General features: G+C 46.1%; 1 protein-coding gene across 2 annotated transcripts; it reads right to left on the bottom strand.

The window, feature by feature from the left end:
- Positions 1 to 495: 495 nt before the first annotated feature.
- On the bottom strand, positions 496 to 20,545 carry GDNF (glial cell derived neurotrophic factor). 2 transcript variants are annotated; one of them, XM_047073881.1, is made up of 2 exons: positions 20,374 to 20,545; positions 496 to 1,021 (listed from the first exon to the last, which is right to left on the bottom strand). In XM_047073881.1, the coding sequence occupies exons 1-2, from the start codon at positions 20,522 to 20,524 to the stop codon at positions 537 to 539; spliced, it is 636 nt and encodes a 211-aa protein (XP_046929837.1). In that variant the 5' UTR covers positions 20,525 to 20,545; the 3' UTR covers positions 496 to 536. The 2 variants fall into 2 exon arrangements, with proteins under 2 accessions (XP_046929837.1, XP_046929843.1); XM_047073887.1 differs by having other exon boundaries at positions 20,452 to 20,545.
- Between the last annotated feature and the right edge of the window lie 1,873 nt (positions 20,546 to 22,418).

Genomic DNA, 22,418 nt, shown 5'->3' with positions numbered 1-22,418 from the left:
TGTCGTTGCTGTTGTTGTTTCGCCTTCCTCCTTTCCTGGGGTATGTCTCCGCTGAGTGACAGAAAAAGAAACCTCTCTTGCTTTCAGCAGTAAAACATCACGACAAGGAATGACACCAGGATTACCATTTCCCCGGGTGTCTCCAGACATGTGAAAATAAACCACAGGAGACACACTGGTTTGGCTTCAAGTGCATCCGCAACTGTGCCCATGACCGGTGACGGTGGGCTCTATCAGATGAAAGGAAACGCCCAACCAGGGACACCAGCCCTGAGCTTCTGGTGACGTCGGCTGCCGGCCAGGAGAATCTGGATGGCTGTTTTCTCTCCCTTCCAGTTCTCTGTAGCTGGATCTCCCTCTACCAGGCTCCCCCAATGGCTGCCTTCCTCCTCCTCCTCCTCCTGTCTCCTCCTCCTCCTCCTCCTCTGCCTCCTTGGTCCTCATCTTCCGTTCTGGGCAAACATTTCCTGGGAACCTTGGTCCCTTTCTTTGCACTGTAGCAGGAATGCAATACACAGCGGTCTCTGGAGCCCGAGTCAGATACATCCACACCTTTTAGCGGAATGCTTTCTTAGAATATGGTAAACCAGGTTGTCATCTAAAAACGACAGGTCGTCGTCATAGGCGATGGGTCTGCAACATGCCTGCCCGACTTTGTCACTCACCAGCCTTCTGTTTTTGGATAAGTTTTTTAATATTTTGTCGTACATTGTCTCAGCTGCATCACAGGAGCCGCTGCAGTACCTAAAAATCAGTTCCTCCTTGGTTTCGTAGCCCAAACCCAGGTCGGTGACGTTTAAATGTATCGCAGTTAAGACACAACCCCGATTTCTGCCCCTCTGGCCTCGCCGACCTTTCCCTCTGGAATTCTCCGGGTTGGCGGCCGCCGCCTGCCGATTCCGCTCTCTTCTAGGCGGCAAGGCCATTTGTTTCTCGGGTGACCTTTTCAGTCTTCTGATGGTAGCTTGAATAAAATCCATGACGTCGTCAAACTGATCAGGATAATCCTCTGGCATATTTGCTGTTCAACAAGGAAACAGAAAAGGTCACGTGAGATGACAGCGATCCTTTCAAGCAGTCTGCTACATCAAAGTGCCTCCGACAGTCAGCCAGGATGGGACCCACAGCGGAGCCACCAGCCAGTCAGGCTCCGTAACCACTGTCTTCCCCCGACAACAGACGCTAGAACGCACCCACGTCTCCACAGAAGGAAGCGTATCCAGTTAAAAGGGGGGACTAGCGTGGTGGGTGACACATTTCCTTGCAGAAAGCAAATCCTTAGAAGCGCACCTTTCATTTGCATAACAGCTGCCGTGCTGAACGAGTCTGTATTGAGGTTGTTGTGAGCAGGCTGGTCCTTGAAGGCCATTTTTCACGGCTGCTAATGGAAGCTAGAGGAGTGGCTCTCAGATGTGCGTGTGGATGAGAAGGTGCGGGATGCTCACTGAAATGCAGATTCCCGGCCCTGCCCTTGGTGGAAGGTGCGGGGAGGGGGCCAAAGAATCTCCATTTTTAGTGAATTCTGATGTAGGTGACCCGCAGACCGTACTTGGAGAAGCCCTGTCTTAGAGGGCGAGGATCGGGAAGGATTCTCCACCACTGCCACTCGCATCTGCAATACGGAGCACTCTTCCCCAGAGCCCCTCCCCGACTCGACACCTCTGGGCGGCTGAGTGGGACCAGACCCATCTTGATAGAACCAGTGAAAAGCTCATGGATCCAACTGTATGTTAAAACTTCCTTAAAAACTTCCTGGCAAACAACCTACTTTTCACTGACCGAGAGACTACCGCTTCCTTGGACCAGCGTGACTTAAAAAAAAAAAAAAAAATACAGCAGGGGAGACTGGATGGCTCAGTCGGTTAAGCGTCCGACTTCGCCTCAGGTCATGATCTCACGGTTGGTGAGTTCAAGCCCCGCGCTGGACTCTGTGCTGACAGCTCAGAGCCTGGAGCCTGCTTCGGATTCTGTGTCTCCCTCTCTCTCTCTGCCCCTCCCCTGCTCACACTCTGTCTCTCTCTCAAAAATAAACATTAAAAAATTAAAAATATATAGTCATACTGTAAGAAGACATTTAAATGTATCAGCAATCAATGGGATGCTGTTTGTGGGAGAGGCGGCTTGACCCCGGGGTGGGGCCCAGCCTCTGCAGCCCCGGGATTCCCGCGGAGGACACAGGACAAGAGATGTAGTCTTTACGGAGATCACACAGAGGAATGGGGAGGCGATGCTTCTCAGATGCCCGAGACCTCTGGGTAAGAGCGTGAATTCCCAATCCCTTAGTGTTTTCTGCTCTGTTGCAGCATTTGCTTTGGCTGACCAAGTAAGAGAAGAGGAGCTATTTGAACAATTAAATACATTTCTTTTTTTATTAAAAAAAATTTTTTTTTACATTTATTTATTTTTGAGAGACAGAGAGAGAGCACAAGCAGGGGAGGGGCAGAGAGAGAGAAGGAGACACAGAATCCTAAGCAGGCTCCAGGCTCCGAGATGACAGCACAGAGCCCGACGTGGGGCTCGAACTCACGAACCATGAGATCATGACCTGAGCCGAAGTCGGACGCTCAACCAACTGAGCCACCCAGGCGCCTCAATTAAATACATTTCTAAAAGAAGAAAGCTATTCAAACCCCTGGTTATTAGGTCCTAGACCTTTTATGCTCCCTCCATCCCAATTGTAGGTAATTGAGCATGTTTAGGGTTGTACGCGGCTTCGAAAAATACACCTCAAAATAGTTGTTCACAAGAGCGAACTATGCTTTGCCAAGACCATGGTAAAGCAGAGAAGGGTTACACTGTGCCTCACCCATGGCACACTGTTTTTTCACGCACTGATTGTTAAAACAGATATCAGGTATCCTATTGTGTGAACAAAATCCAGCTAACGCAACTTAACTGTGTCTACTGATCATTTGGTCAACTGAGAGACCTATATTGATCGACACTGCTCTATCTAGGTTATATAGAATATATATATTATATTATAGGATGCATTGTAATGAAAAGAGTGGAGATTGTGTGGAATCCCCAGGACACTTCATTGTCTGATACCTAAAACTTGGCTGTGGATGTCTTTGCTGCATGGAAATCACGAAGCTGCTTCCTGGTCTGAGCCCCAGCATCTCTGCCTGGATTCCCACCGCAGCCCCTGAACTCCTTCAGGCCAGCCTTAGCCTTCAGTCTATTTTCCATTCAGCAGCCAGAGCAATAGTCCTAAAACCGTTAATGCAGGTCGTGTCCCTCTCTGTTCCAAACCCTCCAAAGGCTCCCCATTTCTCTTCTCTTGGAGTAAAAACCAAAGTCCACACTGGCCTAAGGCCCTACCTGACCCGGCCACCCCTTCTCCTCCAGCCTTTGTTACGTCTGACCTCATCTTCTACTTCTCTTTTCCTTTCTGCCACCCCTCTAGCCTCCCTGGCCTCCTTACCGTTCCTCACATACAGGGTTTCTCAACTTTAGCCCCACTGACGTTTTGGGCAGGATCATTCTTTGCTACGGGAGGCTGTCCTCCCATGTTGTAGGATATTGAGCCGTATTCCTGGCCTCTGCCCAGGAGGTGCCAGTAGTATCCCCCCACCCTCCTCTAGACATTGCTTAATGTCCCTGGGGACAAAATCATCATGAGTTGAGAACCACAGATCAGACACACAGGCTAATTCCCGCATCCCCTTCACATCTCTGCCCAAATGTCATCACTACCAAGTCCTACCCTGACTTCCCTGTTTAAAATGCAATCTGTCCCCAAACTCGAATTCAGACCCTCCTCCCTTGCTTCCCCGCCCCCAACTATACAATCTTCCAACACATTGTAGGACTTATTTCTTATGTTTTTTTATTCATTGTCTGGCTCCTCTGATAGAAAGTCAACTCCAGGAGGCAGGGACCTTTGCTTGGCTTGCTCACCAATGAATCCCAAGTGCTTAAAATAGGTCTGCCCCCTGGAGGCCCTCCGTACTTTTTGAATGAATTAGGGCACTTGAAAAAGCACAGAAGAAAGAGTCCTTAATTTTTCAAGGGGACACTTGGGCTTCAGTTGAGAACAACACCATTATGAAATAACAGGCTCCAAAGTAAACAGGAAGCCGCGGTGATGCCCTGAGTGGCACCATCATTTTCCACCTGAGAGGTAAACATCCAGCTGCAAGCTGACTTTCCTTTCCAGCTTCCTGAAGCACTCAAGTGCTGTCTCTCAATATCCACTTCATTCTGAGCCTGGGAAACGGCTCGTGCTCCGTGGGACGGACACCTTCCCAGGGTCTGGCGTGGAAGGGTACTCTGAGTTTGTCATTTCCTCTGAACCCCTTTCTAGCTGACTTCCTTAGGAAGTTTTCTCTTCTTAAAACACAAAAACCTTGAAATCACTCTGGTTTAAAGAAACCAGAGTTTCTTGTTTTGAAAAAGGAGCTGCTGACACTGTTTGCGATTTTTGTTCAAGAAGAAGCTTTGAAGAGGAAATTAGATTTAGTTGTGCTCAGTTTCAAAAAAAACATGCTTTTTTTTGTTTCCGAACTTCTAAAATTGATATATTAGGGGTGATTAATCAAAGTACAAAAAAAGTCTTCATGTTCCCCCCAAAGACTCTTTGTTTTACAAAAGGACCCACATGAGGGTCCCCCTTCCCAACCCTGCGCTCCATTCAAGAATTCCTGAATGGATCAGTAACTTAAGAACCTGGGGACACAGAAAGTTAAAATCGCTTAGGAATCAACTGAAGGTTAATCAGAAATGAGGGCGAAACATTACTAAAATTTTAACCTAAACTCATGGGAAAACATTTGAGTTGCAAAAGTTCAACTTATACTGGTTTAGAGACTTATTAATTTATGTAACAATAAATTACATAATTTTATACCACTGGAGTTATATATAATAACAATTTGAATCAGTATATATAATGTTCTTATTTATTGCCTGATACTTTCAAAGTTCCCCCAAAACCTTTTCCTTCCTTTTTACGACATCTTGACTGCATGGCTTTGTCCACTGGTTTTGCCCGCCAGATAAAATGCAGAACACCCTAGTTAAATTTGAATTTCAGGTTAATAGCAGATAAATTTTTAGTATAAGCAGTCCTAAATAATGCTTGCGACATACTTATACTTTGTGATGAGAACATTTAGTCCCTTGATTTGATATTCCACCTGGCTTTTTCAGGGTGATGAGTGTAGCAGTGTGAATGTACCAATCACCCATGCTTTTGGACGAGGTGGTGAACAGATCATTGATCCTGAATTAAAAGGCTTCCAGGAACCTGGAAAGCAGTCAATAAATGTTCAATGTTACACCAAAGGGTATAGCTAATAAGAATTTCTCATTTGATGGGAAAATCTCCCTCATACCTTATTGTTAATGTGGAAATATTTATGGAAGCCCCAGGTTCAGGGCGGAGGCGATTCTTATTGAGTCGAAGGGTTCTTATTTTCCCCCTTTTTTTTTCCTTCTTTTCCTTCTTGAAAAATAGAGCAAAAAATAAATATTCATCTTGCAAGTCTTACATGGATATGAATTTTAGAAACCAGAAAAAGCCAGAGAACAACTAGGCCTGTCTCTTCCAACTAAATTACTAACTCCAGGCATGTTGATGCTGAGTTCACTTATAGAGAGGTGCCTTAATTTATCAACACTAGGCATTTTGGGGGCATAAGGAGCCATACGCCTCACTGCGCCTGTCCTTAGAAATTCTGCAGGGCCTCGAACGCAGCCCCGGCAGACCCACAGCTGCCTGTATCTTCCAAGAATTCATGTCACTGAGGGGAAACAGAGGGGCTGGGATTTGGATTAGTTCCCTAGATTAAAACCTAATAGCATATCAGTTCCTCCTTCCTCCTATAAAGGGCTTGGCAGAACGTCTGCTACACAAATAGCCTTCATTAGTATTAACTTTGATAGTAAAGTATTTGCAAACCACAAAAAAGGAGCATCATTTAAAAAAAAAAAACTAGGTCAAACACTTGCTCATTTCCCAGACACAGTTGGAGGATGTATCTGGGAAAAACACGTCCATCTAAAAGCTAACGTTTTTAAAAAATCAAGATGTTCAAATGCATTTAAGTGATCCTTCAGTATGCAACCATATATTCTGGCATTATTCTCTTTAAAATACTTTAACTGTGATGTGTCCTTTGTATAAACAGTGTTATTTAAACAAATGAGACCCTGTACTGGGGCATAATTCTGGGAATAAACCATTCAGAGTGAGACTTTGCCTCCCTCGATTATGGGGAAAATATAGTAAAGTCACCTCAGGAACAAAGGACTGGGATGTTGCCTGTTTTGTAAAGGCAGTTGAGTTTTTATAGAAACAACGGTAAGGCCTCAGAGTAGTCCTTGTAATAGGCTACCTAAAAAGTACATAATTCAAAACATTATCTGAGTTGAGTAGGCATTGAGTAGACAAAGCAGTCTCCTAAACGTTAGATTTTTCTTAAAAACACTACAGGTTATTAACTATATTTTAATCAAAGAGGTCATTTTATACTCCTATCAAGTTGTGTCCTCAGCCCAGGGGCCTAAGCCAGTCTTCATTCAGCCTGTCTTGAACCCATGGGCCCCAAAGGAAGGCAGCACAAAGTAATCTATGAAGCAGTGAGGAGATAACGCCTCACCTGGAGTAGGAATGGGCTCCGAGAATGGAGGGAAGGTCTCTGAGGCTCTGAGGGTTCCAGAATAAAGGGGGCTGGCTCTTAGAACCCACAGTACCTCCTCTTAGAGGAGCTGTCTTCCGGGCCAAGTAAGCCTCAGGGATGCAGGGGCCCAGCAAGAAGGCCCAACTATTTCTTGCTCTGGGGAGGACCAGCTTCTGTACATAACTGTAAAGCACCCAGCTTCTATGGACTAGAAGGGCAAGGGTTAATACACTGAGGTCCACAGAAGTGAGCTGCCGCTTCAGCCAAGGCCACACAGGTGGGGGGCGCATCTGGAACCAGTGCCCGAATGGCTTTGCTCCAGGTGGTGCCCTGTTCCGGTATGAGGCCACGGAAGGCCAAGCCTGGGGCTGCTGAGTGCTGGGCAGTCTGTCCTCCCATGCAGAGCCTCTCCTGAAAGGCCGTCCACAGATGGGACACAAGGGGAAAAACCCCTGCGGGTGGGAATATTTAATCTGATATTCTTTACCCACCTGTGCACCTGGTAAAGTACAAACTGCTCCGCAGTTTCATATGTATATGAAAAACAGAAGTTCCATCTATCCGCACACATATATACATACATATCTGTGTGTATGCACATGCGCACATGTGTGTTTACATGAAAAGAATCAGCCTGGTTGATTAACTTCTCAAGAAAATTCCCAACTAATGTCATTCTTTAGAATACATTTTTTTACTTTTCTTTAAAAAATTTTTTAAAAAATATTTATTCATTTTTGAGAGAGAGAGGAAGAGAGATTGAGTGCAAGCAGAGAAGGGGCAGAGAGACAGAGAGGGAAGACAGAGGATCCAAGCAGGCTGTGCACTGTCAGCACAGAGCACGATGTGGGGCTCGAACTCATGAACTGTGAGATTATGACCTGAGCCAAAGTCGGACGCTTAACCAACTAAGTCACCCAGGCATCCCTGTTTTTACTTTTCAATAAGATACAAACATGATTTTTGTCACTAACACTGAAATGTTATAAGAACCACATGGTGGAGTCTTAGCTTTAAAATTCCTCACATTACAAAATTTCATCATTCTATATTTAAAATAACTTCCTGGATGCACTTAAAAATATTACCAATATAAAGGTAGGAAGGATGCTTACTTTCACACAATGTTAACTTTAAGGCCAACAACATCCCTGCAAGGCTAAAGTAGAGATTGCATATTATCTAACCTTACAGATCAGGAAACTGAAGCTTAGAGAAGATAAAAAAAACAAAAAACAAAAAACCCACATTCCTCGTAAATGTGAACTCAAGTTGGTTTAGTTTTTAAAGCTCCACCTGTTCTAGGGTCCCAGGCCACCTATTTGTTTTTAAGTAAAAATTCTACTACCATGCAGCTTTTCAAGTCTTGAGGCATGTGGTAATTTACTCTGGAGCAAGTGCAAAATTATGCTGATTTCACCTGTACACATTTACCAAATTCAGAACAAGAAGTGAGATACCGACTTTTGTTGGAAAATCCAGTACGAACTGAGTTACATGAAGGAGATTCTAAAGTTAGGCTGCCCTGAGCCACAGGATACAGTAAACTGTCTCTGAAAACGGAAAAGCCATGCCTTTCAGGGGCATCTCCCATGCCCTGGTTCTTGCATATCACTCTAAGGCAGATCTGGCAATTTCCCAGTTAAAACCGGAAAACCAGCAGCCAAGGGTGGTGGCATGGCAGCTTCAGACAGAGAGGCCCCATCTCCGGAAACTTCTCAAACTCACTCTGGCACCAAATGATGAGGCTCTCGCTGTAGAGCCTGGAATTACAGTCTGGGGTCAGTCCCTGACCTTGGACTCGTGACCCTGGACTAGTTGTTTAGCCCTTCTGAGGTTAATGAGACCTTCTCTGTCCACTCTCTCCCCAAGTGCTAAAACCCTAACATGCAGGCAGTCTAGGTCTTGGTGGGGAATCCATTTTCGGTCAACCCTGTTAGGGAGAGGCCCGCCTCTGCCTGATGCCTCAGGACCATTCTGCTCAGGGCCCCACAAAACCCCGAGGGAGATATTTTATAAGACCAGCGCTCTGACTCCTGAGCTGTGGGGCCTTCTCCTTCCATGGGAGGTATTTTAGGTTCTAGCGTTCTCAACCTTTTCGGTTTACCTCTTGCCTAAAGAGGTGAACTGTCTCCTCTCGTGGGAGGCATCCTTACACCTCAGTATGTATCTGTAAAGGTAGGGATGGAGCCGATGACTTCTGAGGGGACACAGTACACCAGTATGCTGTCATCCTTCTGTCCCCATCAGCTGATAGTCAAACGCTACACTTGCCATTTTCTTAAAATCTCATTTTTATCCATTTCTGTTTTCGCTGCTTCAAGCACGTTTGGGTCATACCCGGCTGATGATTCCAAGGCTAGAATCGCCCACGGTAACTGCTACCAAATGCATCATAGATCCAGCTTGTCTTGGAAGCTGTTGCCTGTTGTTCTTATTTGCCCCTCAGTGACCTCTGAAATGTGTGGTGTTAGTCCACGAGAATGTTCCAGTTCTCTGGAGAGTTCTACGGCGTTTTGTCATCTGCTATTTATAAGCGTTGATTTTATTCACTTATTTGAATTAATTAAAAATAAAAAGTCTACAGGTCACTAAGCCCCAGAATGCTGATGACCGTCCTTGCTTTCCTATACCGGGCAGAGTATTCACCCAGTGTGAGACGGGCTGTCCTAGCTATTGGCTACTCTTGGGTTACCTTCAAGAGGAGTCTATGGCAGCTCTTTCCCAAAGAATAATCAGCGGTTGTGGCAATTTACTAAGTCATTGTGACCACTGCCTGAGCTACCAGTGCATTCTCTCCGTGACCCGTGGTTTGTTGACAAGAAGGCATGACATGGGTTTATTTGAAAGTATTTGCGTTATAAAAACACCAGTGTTTTGTTGTTTAAAAAAGCATTTCTGGATCCTCTCAAGGCAGAAGAAAAAGACCAACGAGAATGCAAACCATTTCAGAGACTAGGAAAAGGAGCCTTGGGTACACTTTTAAAAGCCACTTCGCTTTTCAAAATGCCATTTTATTCACTATCTCCACCTACTCTGACCAGCATTGCACACGAGTATTAGTTATACTATCTTGAATTTTTATCTTACAACTTAACTAAGAAAACTTGTCATGAGTGTAATGGAAATTATTCCATGAATACAAATAGCCAAAAAACCTCACTCAGGAGGAGACGGACAGTATATCATTTTGCTATCCAGATTCTGATTGCTCTGTTCTGATTTCCACCTATGTGGTCCATGCTTTTATTACAGTTATGTTAATAATTTTACAGTAATACAGCATGGCTCCCCTGGGGTGAAAATGTCCATTCTCCTACTTTTAAGTCACAAACACACCCCATAGGGCGTCCATTTGTTAACTAATCCATGAACGCCTGGTGTGAGCTAAAAGCACTCCATAGTCAGCAGTAAACGCCCCATGCTAACAAGCACACACCATGAGCTCGGCTATTGCCTTTATAAAAAATTTATGGGAAGGGTGAGAAAGTGACCCAATAAAATCAAGTGCGCAAAAAGTCAATTGAAAACATAATCCCTTATGGTGTTATTAGAGGCAGGGTGGTTTTTGAGGGGAAACTCGAAAGGAACCTGGAAGCAAAGGACCCTTGGCTTCTTCCTTCCCACAAAGCCCTGCCTGAAGCCAGACGCAGCAGAATGTTCCAGGGTTCTGCATCCTACTTCCCTCAGCCCTCCCCAGGGGCCATGGGTAAGAGGGTCTGAGGGACTTGGGCACGAAGAGGAGGGATAAAAAGAAGATGAAAGGAAAATAAAGGGGGTGAAAGAAAAGTGTTCTCAATCATCTGGGCCAGTTCCATAGATTCCTGTAGTCAGATGTGAGGAGAGACTTTCTACCCCCCAGTGAATGAATTTACTGGCATCTCAAAGACTCCTCATGAAATCAGCTATACCTATCATTCAACAATGATTGGCATTTACAAAATCCCAACACCTGACTTTTCTCTTCCTGACATAGCCAGAGGGATCAGATAGGAGTGTCTTGAGCTGGCAGGAGGGGACCTGGGGGGGTGTGGTCACAAGAGTGAGTTCCGGACTCGGGCTGCCCTTGGTCCAGAGTCTGGCTGAGTTGCTTAACCCTGCGGAGTCCCAATTTCCCCTTAAAATGGGGATAGTCCCATCTTTACCACAATGGAACAGAGTTTTCTGCTCAGTGCCTGAAAGCATTTAACCAATGGGGTCTGAAGTCCATATGGTTGCCCGTGACAATTCTTCAGCGACACCTACATGGGGGCAGCAGTGTAAAGATCAACTCTGCCTGTCTGCACAAAGCCAGATTAGCCCGAAGGAGGTGCAGACACTGTCCCTTGTTAGTCTGGTCTAGTGTGTTCCCCAGAGCAGAGGGCCTGGAGCCCCAGCAGAGTGGTCTGAGGTCTGGGTGCGGAAGCAGCAGGTGCTGTTTGTGCTGCTGCTTCTGTGCTCCCCAGAAATGCCCGAAAACTAACCACACAAACACCCACTGAGTTCACAGCCCACAAATGATATTTTTGTGTCCACTATGGGTATGGGTCCGTGTTTTCACACTGAGCAGGCAGGTGTCCTGCTGAGGGCACACGAAAACTTTCTACAGGTTAAAGGAATCAGTTTCCGAGGTGCTGCATCCTGAAATCAGCCTACGAACGCTCCTGTGGCAAGTTCTCTTTTCCCACGTCCCCTCCTGCGATCAGCCTTCCACCTCAGTGAGAGAGGTGCACTTCCTGCCCATCTCACTCATGTCACTGGGAAGCCCTGTCCAGGGGATGAAAGCTGCAGGTGCCATGTGAGGACAGTTCAGGCCGCATGGCTCTTTGGGGCACACTGGGATCGGGTGGCTCCTGACATGAGGACACACCATCACAAACTTAGTCCCAGGACGTTTACCCGGATCTCATAACGTGGAAACAATCACAGAAATCCACACTGAAGGGCAGTCTGCAAAATAGCAGGCAAGACATCAGATCTTTTCAAAACTGTCAATGTCATGGTAAAAAAAAAAAAAAAAAGCTTCAGAGCTATTCTAATGGAGAATAAAGAAATATGATAATCAAACGCAATTTGTGATCCTTGGTTAAGGAGAACAAACTATAAAGGACATTATTGTCACAACTGGGGAAATCCGAATATGGGTTATCTATTGGATAGCAGTATTATTAAACTTCCTGAGACTGACAACTGAACTGTGGTTATATAAGGTCAGGTCCTCGTGCTTAGAAGGTACGTGCCGAATATTTGATGTTATGTTTGCAACTAATTCTCAAGGAAAAAAAAAATTTTCTCAAAAAAAAAAAAAAAAAAAGCAAAATGCTAAGAGGTCAGTCTTGGTAAAGGATACATGGGTGTTAATTGTATTGTGAACTATGTACTATGAAGTCCCATACAAATAAACCAAGATATTCTGAAGTGGGTGGTTCCATATTTCCTTCTGGTCAGGCACTCACAGCAAGGCTCTGGGCTTTATCTGTCTGTCCATCCACCCATCTGTCTATTCATCACCTAATTAGGATCCAGAAGTGTAATGGTTGTCAGGGATATACATTAACATGTGTCTTTAAACTGAAAATGAAGTCATATCTTTTCTGACCCAAAAGTCAATTAATCTGGGCTGTAGTTTGATGGTTTTCCACGCACTGAATCAACTAAATTTGCAGCTCCAAGATTTCGCCAATCCCCTGGAAATTATATCTCGTACAACTATTAAGCTTGTGATTAAAAAATTATAGATATCATCTCAGAACTGCACAATAGTTTTTCAACATTCTTTCTGCAGGTTTACAAACAAAAAATTTGGAGACTTTTAAAACCATGCCTTTCCAGGGGCACCTGCGTGGCTCAGTCAGTTAAACATCCAATTCTTGATTTCAGCTCAGGTCATGATCTCGAAGTTGGGGAGTTCGAGCCCCACGTCGGGCTCCACGCTGACAGGGTGGAGCCTGCCTGGGATTCTCTGCCTCTCTTTCTCTTTCTCAAGATAAATACATAAACATTAAAAAAAAAAAAAAACACCTTTCTACCTCCATTACCTTATTAAGGTCATGCCAAAGTGGGTTTTGTCTACTGAGCTAACTGGTCAATTCCTAGTGGTGACCCAAGCTCGGCCTGTGCAGATCCATTTATTCCCGCTGTGGCGATCACTCTGGTGCTTGTGCAGTCACCTGTGGCTTCCCATGTGAATGTCCCCTTTCCCTGGGCAAAATGGGAGTGATCTGAGAATGAATGCCTCCCAGAAGGCCTCCCGAATGCTGCCAGCCTATCAAACATTCGAGCAGACCTCACTTTGTCCCAAAATGTTCAGGAGCCTGCTCTCACTGCAACAAACATCAGTGATATAGAAGTACGTACAGAAATTCACGTATCCCTCCTTAAAAGCTTCTGGTCTGGATTTCAAAGTAGCTATTAATAATATGAGCCTAGGCCGGCTGCTACCCAAATGGAAAAAAAAAAAAAAAAAAGGCTTAAAGATAAAGATAATTTAATATTCCTTGCTTCTATTAGGTTGCTCTTTTGATTTTCTTGAAAAATCTGTGTTTCAGGGTTAGTGAATGTATTTTTAGCAAGCCAGTGTTTGTGTTTTCTCAGTCTACTAATACGGGAACACAGTCTGTGTTAAGCCAAGAAATACTGGCTTTGAGACCAGAAGTCTGAGGTCTAAATTTTGGTGTCATCACTTACTAGATTTGTGACCTTGAGCAGGTCTCTGGGTCTCATTTCTTATTCTGTAAAATGGGGATAAAAGTATCTCCTCCTTTCCAGTAGAGCTCAAACTTCCTTAATTTTAGCATAAGATATAAAACTTATTAAAAACGGAGTTGAGCACGTGGATAGCTAAGAAGCACTATGACACTAGCTTTATTATTCAGCTTGTAGTTGTAGTTATTCACTTACTGGAGGATTAGTAAACTGTGTCTATGCCTAGACACTTTTTACAAATGAGGGCACGATACTGCAAAATGAAAACTACACCTATGCCACCGACTCCACTTGTGAGCGGCCTGTGTACCTGAGTCACTTCTGCAGCAAGAAGTTCAGCACAATCCCACTCCCAGCCACCTGCCTACTTGAGAGGCTCCAGGGGTGCCCTGCTGCCATCAAAAACAGAGAACCCCTGGGGCACCTGGGTGGCTCAGTTGGTGACGCGTAAGATTCTTGGTTTAGGCTTAGGTCGGGGATCTCGTGGTTTGTGGGTCTGAGGCCCACATCAGGTTCCACGCTGTCATCGTCAGCGTGAAGCCTGCTTGGGATTCTCTCTCTCTCCCTCTCTCTGTGTCCTCCCCCACTCATATTGTCTCCCTCCCCCCGCCAAATAAATAAATAAACTTAAAAAAAAAAAAAGCAAACCCCTTCTTCTCCAGGATTTTACAGCATCTCATAATCTGGGTATCACCTACGGAGATATCCTAAATTTCACACCACTTCCTGCCACCTGTTCGCAGCACTTGGCGACTGGTCTGGCCTCCTCCTTGCATTCACCACCTGCCCCTTCCCCATATCATAGTCATAAATTTGCCTATGCTTCTCCCGAGTCTGGAATGTGCCTTTTTCCCTTTCCCTTCCCTTCCTAATACCCATCTTTCAAGTATGAGCTCAAATCCTCACTCTTCCCTGAATCCTTTCCTGCTATGATCTCTAAATCCCAGTGACCTCATTGCTAGGAATTCTTACCATGACCTCAGCTAATGTAAAGCCCTTGGTAGACATATCTATCTGTCTGACTGATAATCCGCCCACCCACCCATCTGCCTATCCATTGTGTGTAAGTAGATCATGAGCTGTTTAAATTCGCAATTTTGTCTTTTTGAAGCCACACAACACCTAGCACATTAAAGATATTTAAGACTTGCTTCTTGATTGAGCTCAAGTGATTGATTAAATAAGTGTTTTAATTGAATGAAGGTGCTATGGACCATTAAGGGCTAAATAAATAAAGATGAAAGGGATGTTAGGGGGAGAAAAGCCCTTTTATTTTTATATCAGTGAAAGCAGAATCTCTTAAGCATAATTCTTAGGCTGTTGGGTCAGCTGAAGGTCCTAAGATTGGCCAACCCAAATTAAGCCTGAAATAGGTTTCACTAAATGGCGACAGTTTGATATAGGTCTCCAGACTGGGGCCAGAGTGAGATACTGGTCTCAGATCTCAAGTGAGGAATCCGTGCTTCCTAAAAGGGTCTGACATGCAATTTATTGATTTCAGGAGCCTCATCCCAAGGGGCAGGGCCCCTTTCCAGCTTGGGAAGTTAATTTATTATAGTACGGCTCATTCATACAGCCAGTAAAGCAAGAAAAAGCAATAGGTAGATGCTGCTTATTTATTCCAAATTCTATATCCCATAACATTAGATTTGAAACTTAACATTTAACCAGCTTCTAGAAGCTTCCTTTGCTGGATAACAATGGGCTGAACATTTACTAAATTTCACTGAAAGTTTTTTGCTGGGTTTCTGAACCAAATTAAAATAAGCATTTTTAAATTAAATATCCAACAGGGATCACTTAAAACAGAAATACTCAATATAGGTAGCCTCCAAACCACAGTCCCTCCCCCTTGGCCCCCATCATTTACACAAGGGTCTGTCTGCCTTCTTGCAGTGGGGGAAGAGGGTCACCCTAACATGCCCACGGGAAGCTGGTGGGAAAAATTTCACAGAAACTACATGGGCTCAGAAAATGAGGAAGAGAAGGAGGTGTGAAGTCCAGGAGGAGCCAGGGAGCCTGACCCGGGGTGGGGGGGGTGGGGGGTGGAGGGGGGGGATGCGGTGGTAGAATTCCAGGCAAGGCCACCCTGACTAGTGCTGACCAAATGATGACTTCAGGGCCCAAAAGAGCCTGCCTGTAAGGCTTGCATTTCTTTCACTGTCCTTACTATGTTGTGCTACTTGAAATTCCACCATTTAGAGCAATGTCTTGGCAGAGGCTGAAAAGGAAGGGGGAGGCCAGAAAAAGGCGTTCACTGGGCTGTTGGAAGGAGGAAGATGGCGACTAACAACGGCAATACTTACTTATGGGGCATGGGTTTTACAGTGCATTATCTTGTTTAACCCTCATCGCAGCCCCTGAGATGGTTTTAATACTGTCCCCGTTTTCCAGATGAGGAAACTGAGGTTTAAGAGAAAAGCAATCAATAGCTGGTTATGTGCCCAGGCTGGGATCCAAACCCTAGTCTGATCTGACTGTGTGAAGTGCAACTCTTGCCTGTTGAAATTCCCTGATTTCTTGCTCTGTGCCCTCTTTCTGCAGATTATGGGACCGACACCCCAGGAAGAGGCTCTAGCCTAATAATATTGTGAATTATATTTTAGCTATATTATGGTTTACACCTAGATTTGTGTGGTCCAGCCCAGGCTTGATTTATAAGATTGTTTTCATAGAAAATTTTGTCACTTGCTACCCGACTGGTGGAATATAATCCCATCATATTACCATAAATTGTGCACTACCTATAATTATAATTTAAAAAATGCTCACTGTTTCTTCTACTTGGCTTCTAGGCACACAAAAAGTCCACTGTCCTAGCCCAAGGCAGTTCATGTTTAGTTTTGGTTTACAATACTGCTTAAGCGTACCACACTATACATCTACTAGGATAGTATGTGCCATGAAGGCAGAGACTTTTGTCTATTATATGTACCAGGGATTTCCTAGCACCTAGGACAGTGCCTGGCACCTGTAGGCAGACATTATTTGTTGAACAAATAAATGTTTTTAGATCACAAATTTTATTTTATTTTTTATTTTTTTAATGTTTATTTTATTTTTGAGAGAGACAGAGAGAGAGAGGGAGAGAGAGATACAGCATGAGCAGGGAGGAGCAGAGAGAGAGAGAGAAAGAATCTGAAGCAGGCTCTAGGCTCTGAGCTGTCAGCACAGAGCCCGACATGGTGCTCAAACCCAGGAACTGCGAGATCATGACCTGAGCCGAAGTCAGATGCTCAAGCAACTGAGCCACCCAGGCGCCCCTAGGTTGCAAATTTTAAAATCACATGCACTTTCTGCTTTTGCTTGTGAAACACAGAGCTGTCATATACAGCCGAGATCCAGCATACATGACGATTAACGAACCTTTAATAAATTCCGACAACCTTGTGCAACAGGGTTTGAGTCACTAGTTGAAGACCTTCCTCCCTAGGTAGCAAAACCAAAAGCTCTGCATCTCAGTGGTTTGGGGAAACTGGTCCTAGTGTCTGCAGACTGCCACCCACCGTGGTGGAACTCTGGCACTTTGGACATGCTGCTTTACCCTGAGGACCACAAGGGGTTAACTTTCAGCCCTACAATGCTGACATCTGCTAATTTCACCTTCTTTTTCACCTCCTAGTTTCCTCGTGCCTGCTCTAATCACCCTTTGAAGAAGATACAGAAAACAAAAGAAAAAGATAGCTAAAGGGAAAAGTCTTGGATGCCCCAAAGGGAAAACCACAAGTTCTTGAGTTTAGACAAGTTCGTAGTTGCTACAGGAGGTAGCCACAGCCCGTTTACTTGATAGCCAACCTATAGGCAAGCAAGTGAGCCAGCTATGCATTCTATTTGGTGGTTCACCTTGTGATGATGCTAGAAACAGAATTCTGGCCATTTCGTTTACATTGGGAGCAGAACACATACAACCTCAGGAGTGAGTGCATGCAGTCCAGCCCCCTTTGAACAGAGTGGCTGTTAAGGTGGCCCGAAAGAGCCTTTGCTCAATCACTGAGTCACAAGCATTTGAAAATAAGAGGGGCGATTTTCGAATGAAATGAGTGACTTAATGTTTTCTACATAAGCCTTAACCAGTTGCACGGTGTAGAGTGCAAGATATACATGTCAGCACTGTGACAGGGGCATGCTGACTCTGGTTGAGTGTTCGAAGTCTGCACATTGTCATTATTCTGCCTTCCCTGCACTGACAGCTTGCTACCGAATTGAACATACCTGGAAAGAAGTCAACTTGGCTTACAATGCAGCTCAGTTTCTCTTTGGAATGTTTCCGTTTCAAATGTCCTCTAGGATCTACTGGGTCTTGCCATAGATAAAACAGAATCGGGTGTGTTCTGCTGGTTCAAATGTAAATACAGTAGTAGGAATCTTGTCCAGTGATGACTCAGCATCAGTTTTGGAAAAGGGAAGTAATGTCCCTTCTCCCACCAGTCCTTTGCACACCCCACCCTGCCCTAATCAGTGGGATTATGCTACCTTGTTTGCTTTGTTACCGGTTCTATCTTACATGGGGCACAGGTTTTCTTAGAGTATTATCAAATCATAGGGATTCAACCCTGACTGCACAATAGAGTTACCTGGGGGACATCTAAATCTCCAAATGCCCAAGCCACACCCCAAACCAACTAAATCAGAATCTCTCAGGGTGAGGTCCGGCATCAGTATGCCATTAAAGATCCCCAGGACGCCTGGGTGGCGCAGTCGGTTAAGCGTCCGACTTCAGCCAGGTCACTATCTCGCGGTCCGTGAGTTCGAGCCCCGCGTCAGGCTCTGGGCTGATGGCTCGGAGCCTGGAGCCTGTTTCCGATTCTGTGTCTCCCTCTCTCTCTGCCCCTCCCCCGTTCATGCTCTGTCTCTCTCTGTCCCAAAAATAAATAAAAAACGTTGAAAAAAAAATTAAAAAAAAAAAAATAAAGATCCCCAGGGGATTCCAGTGAGGTGGGGGGGGGGTGTCTCTCCTCCTGAGCCTTTACCCAGAGGACAGTTAGGGCAGGAACATGAAGGCTAAGGGGACAAAATCTCATAGCCATTGGCGTTTGGGGAGTGGAAAGGCCTCCCTTTATGGCATGGTTGTAAACTTCACTGAGGTCTAAAGTAAGTAACTTGTCCAAAGTCAGAATTAGTTGAAAGCAGAGCCAGCACTGAATAAGCTGAGGTAGACATGATACTAATATGCTAATTAAATTTCCATGAATTAATCAGCTTCATAATCAGGCCCAGTCATATTTCTCCTGAACATCCTGGCTAGAGAACTATTATCTAACACTGTTCCTGTTCCTCTGGCCTAGGCTGTTTGAGTGAACGAAAAGCCGCTTACTCAGCTCTCATGGGTACTATTCTGAAGACAATGGCACTAAGGGGCATTTTAAATTTAAGTTTCTGTTGGAGAAACATTTATATACTACTACTACTAAACATTTGTATTGTTTAGTATATTGTTTAGTAGTAGTATATTTATATACTACTACTACTACTACTACTAAACATTTATATTGTTTCTGTTGGAGAAACATTTATATACTACTACTACTACTAAACATTTATATTCTACTAAAGTAGAAATTCATGGTTGAAACCGAAGCCTTTAAATATAGGTTTATACACGGGCGCCTGAGTGGTTCGGTTGGTTAATTATCTGACTCTTGGTTTCAGCTCAGGTCATGGTCTCACAGTTGGTGGGACTGAGCCCGGAGTGGGGCTCTGGGCTGACAATGCAGAGCCTGCTTCGGATTTTCTCTCCCTCTCTCTGCCTCTCCCTCACTTGTACTCTCTCTCTTTCAAAAATAAATAAATTTTAGAAAAAAAAATAGGTTTATACAACTAACTGACAGAAACTCTTGGAACAGTTACTTTAATTTCAAGGGATCAACGGATGTTCTTTTCCTAACCCCAAGTCACTCCTGAAGTCTTAATTTGCCTTAAAAAATGCACTTTTCCCCCTTTTCTTGGGACTTCTGGAAGAAGATGCTTTTATTGTTGTAATTAAGCATAAAATGAGCACATCACGTTTCCTGCACTGTTTTTAGCTCAAGGCCACTAGGTTTGGGGGACTCTTTAGCATACAACTGACTTGCCCGGGGGCTGCTTCCGTTGTGCACTTGACTTCAGTTTAAGTACAAAATAGCTAGAGGGAGTAGCCAGGGTGACATCCAGGCTACAGCTCACCATTGCTTTATATCAGGGTTGTGTCAAATTTTCTACTGCTACCTCTGTTACCTACATATTTCCCCAATAACCTCTAACTTTTAATGTATGCACATACCTTGCTTTAAGCAACAGATAAACTTCTGAAGAGCAGAGGGTAAATTATATCAAATCACAGTTGACATGCCCTAATAGAGTGCCATCTAAAACATTTTTGAGGGGGAAATCACAGTTATTTATTTATCTATCTATGTAGTCTTTTCTTAAGAGTTAATATTGTCGCGTGTGCAGTGAACTACAGCTTTTTTTCCCCCTAGTCCTAGCTAGCACTCTTCACCGTTCAGTCTTTCTAGAACCGGAACTTTTCTGAACAGATTTGACACTACCCAGATGCTTGTTCTGGAAATCGAGGCCCTTCTGTGTTTTCTCTGACTCTGGCTTGGCTTTGGAAAAACCTCAGCCTCTTCCCTTGCAAGGGCAGTTTAGGATGGAAATGCAATTGTTTTCAGAATTCGGCACAGCCAGGCACACCCAAACAGATAAAGGGCTTTGGAAGAAAGAAAGAAAGAAAAAAAAAAAAAGGGAGTGTGTCTACAGGATGGGGACGCTGAGAAAAGGGGAAGGCTGTGTTGGTTTCCTATGGTGGTGGCAGTGGTAGCGAAAATATCTGTTCATCGCAACGCTAAACGGACAGCATAAACATTTGATACCCCCTGTGCTGGACGAACCAGCACGCGTCATGTAACGACCAGGCGTCGGGGCCTTTGGGCGGCAACCGGCAACCACACCCTGGGAGGGGGCTTCCGCGCGGGCGTGGGAGGCCGTACAGCAGTCCCTGCCAGCTTGGGGTGCGTGCGGGCGGCGGGTGGGGGTGCGTGGGGGACCGCCGGCGGCCCCCCCGCGGGGAGGGAACGGTTCTTACAGTCACTGCTCAGCGCGAAGGGCGCGCGGCGGCGGCCGAGGGAGCGGTCTTCGGCGGGCGCCTCGGGAGGCCTCTTACCGGCGGGCAGCGGGAAGGCGGACGCGGTGTGGAGCAGCACCAGGCAGACAGCCACGACATCCCATAACTTCATCTTAGAGTCCCGTCCGGCGGCGGCACCTGCACGGGCGGGGAAGAGGACCGGCGAGTGCGCGTTAGGCCGGGACGCCCGGGACGCGGCATCCCGGCGGGTCCTGGTGCCCCCCTTCAAACTCGTCACCGCCCTCCTCCCGGACGGCTGCAGCCCAGCGGTTCCTTGGGCATCCCGCGCCCTCCTTCCAAGTCCCGTCTGCGTCCCAGGCGCGGCTGGCTCTCCACATCCAATCTATCTACAACTGCCCTTCTCTTCTGCTACTGGATCCGGGGGTCAGATTTCTCAGCGGGGCCGCTGCCCCTGCTCGTACCAACACGACGACAGCACGATACCTGGCCAACACGACGACACCAGTACTGGCATCCCCACTTCCCCATTCCCTGGGAACGACGAGGCAGCGACCACCCTGCATCCTCAGCCCCAGTTAGAGACCTCCCGACCTTCCCGGCAGCTCTCGTAGGTCCAGGGAACCAGCCTTCCACCCAAGCAATCGGCCAGCTTTTCATTTTAGGAATAAAATCAAGGTCCCTCTGCCCGGGGTCCTGATCCTGCTGACAGGGGCAGGCCTGGTGGCCCCACTCACTCCACCCCAGCGCTTCATATTACTCACACTTATTTATGGAAGTATTTTGTTGCTGGACAAGTAGTAAGGACTTGGAGAATTTTGGCCTGAACGGGAATACCTGCGTTATGTTATTTCCCAAAGCATCAACTCAGTTTAAATTATTACTTCCACCTTTTAAGTTATGAACATTAAACAACGTATGAAAGACCTAGAGGAGCATAAAGCAAGCGCTCAATAAATGCCCCAGCATTGCTGTTAGGTTGCATTTGTCTTGAGAATTTTAATCCTTCGTGGTTTACCCTAACACGCTCTATTTTATTTTTGCAGTTTTGCGAGATTCTGGCCCCAAATCCCTTCACCTCCCAGAGGAGTCTCGAGATCCTCGTGCCCCTGCCACGGTCACTCCGAGACAATTGTACGCCGCCTCTGACGCTGCGGAGGCGCACGGGCACCCGAAGGCCTAGACCACGAAACGGAGCGGAGTTGGGGCTCAGTTCTCAGGGACCGGGGTTGCGTTTGGCCTCCCAGGCCTCAACAGCCCTAGAAAGGCGGACTGCGCAATCGCAGTTGGGGGCGGGCGAGAAAAAGGCACTGTCAACTCGGGGCTTGCCCCACCCAATCAGGAGGTGGAGGGGACCCAGGCACCTCGGGGTGTGATGTTACCCAGTGTCTTCCCAATGCCAGGGTTCCAGTTTCCAAGGGAATTCTCAAGTGGGAACTACGAGATTCATGCAACTGATTATCCCCTCTCCTCCAAATACGATTCTAAGGAAAATCTCCTTGAACTTTTCCCATGGGAGAGAGCAAGACGGTTTCCAGGTAAAAGCAAAAACTTCGGCCTGACATCTTTCTATACGTTCCCAGGCTTACCCGCCTCCCTTCCAGCAGCCCTACCCCCATCTCCACCCAGAACTCCCGCCCAGATTCCCTTGCAGGCCACCCGGGGAAGCGTTTAATTCGGTCTCCACCTCCCACCGCTGCGGAGACGAATGCATTTTCCATCCCTCGGGAGTCTGTTCGCTAAGCAACTGTGGGGCTCGGGGCGTTTGTAGAGGCTGGGAACTCCAGGCAACCTGTAGCTCCGGGCATCTCATGCCGCACTGGCTGGTTTACAAACCCGGGGGGAAAGGTCTGGGTTCTGGCGCAGCGGCCCAGGCAACACTGCACCCACGCCGTGCAAAATGAGCGCACAGAGAGGAATGGGGGGACGCGAGGCTTCCCGCCCCCTCGCCCCGGTGCCAGCTCCAGGATGCGTGCGAAATGGCTGGCGGCCCTGAGGAGCAGGGAGCCGCGGGGTTAATGCGCCATTCCAAATCGAGGTGCCCGCCA

Source organism: Lynx rufus, unplaced genomic scaffold (assembly GCF_022079265.1).
Source record: "Lynx rufus isolate CCGP_SWC_20201006 ecotype Redwood Valley unplaced genomic scaffold, mLynRuf1.p SCAF_1, whole genome shotgun sequence".
NCBI lineage: Eukaryota > Metazoa > Chordata > Mammalia > Carnivora > Felidae > Lynx > Lynx rufus.
Note: the sequence above shows the minus strand (reverse complement) of the source record. Positions and strands in the feature narration are given on the sequence as shown.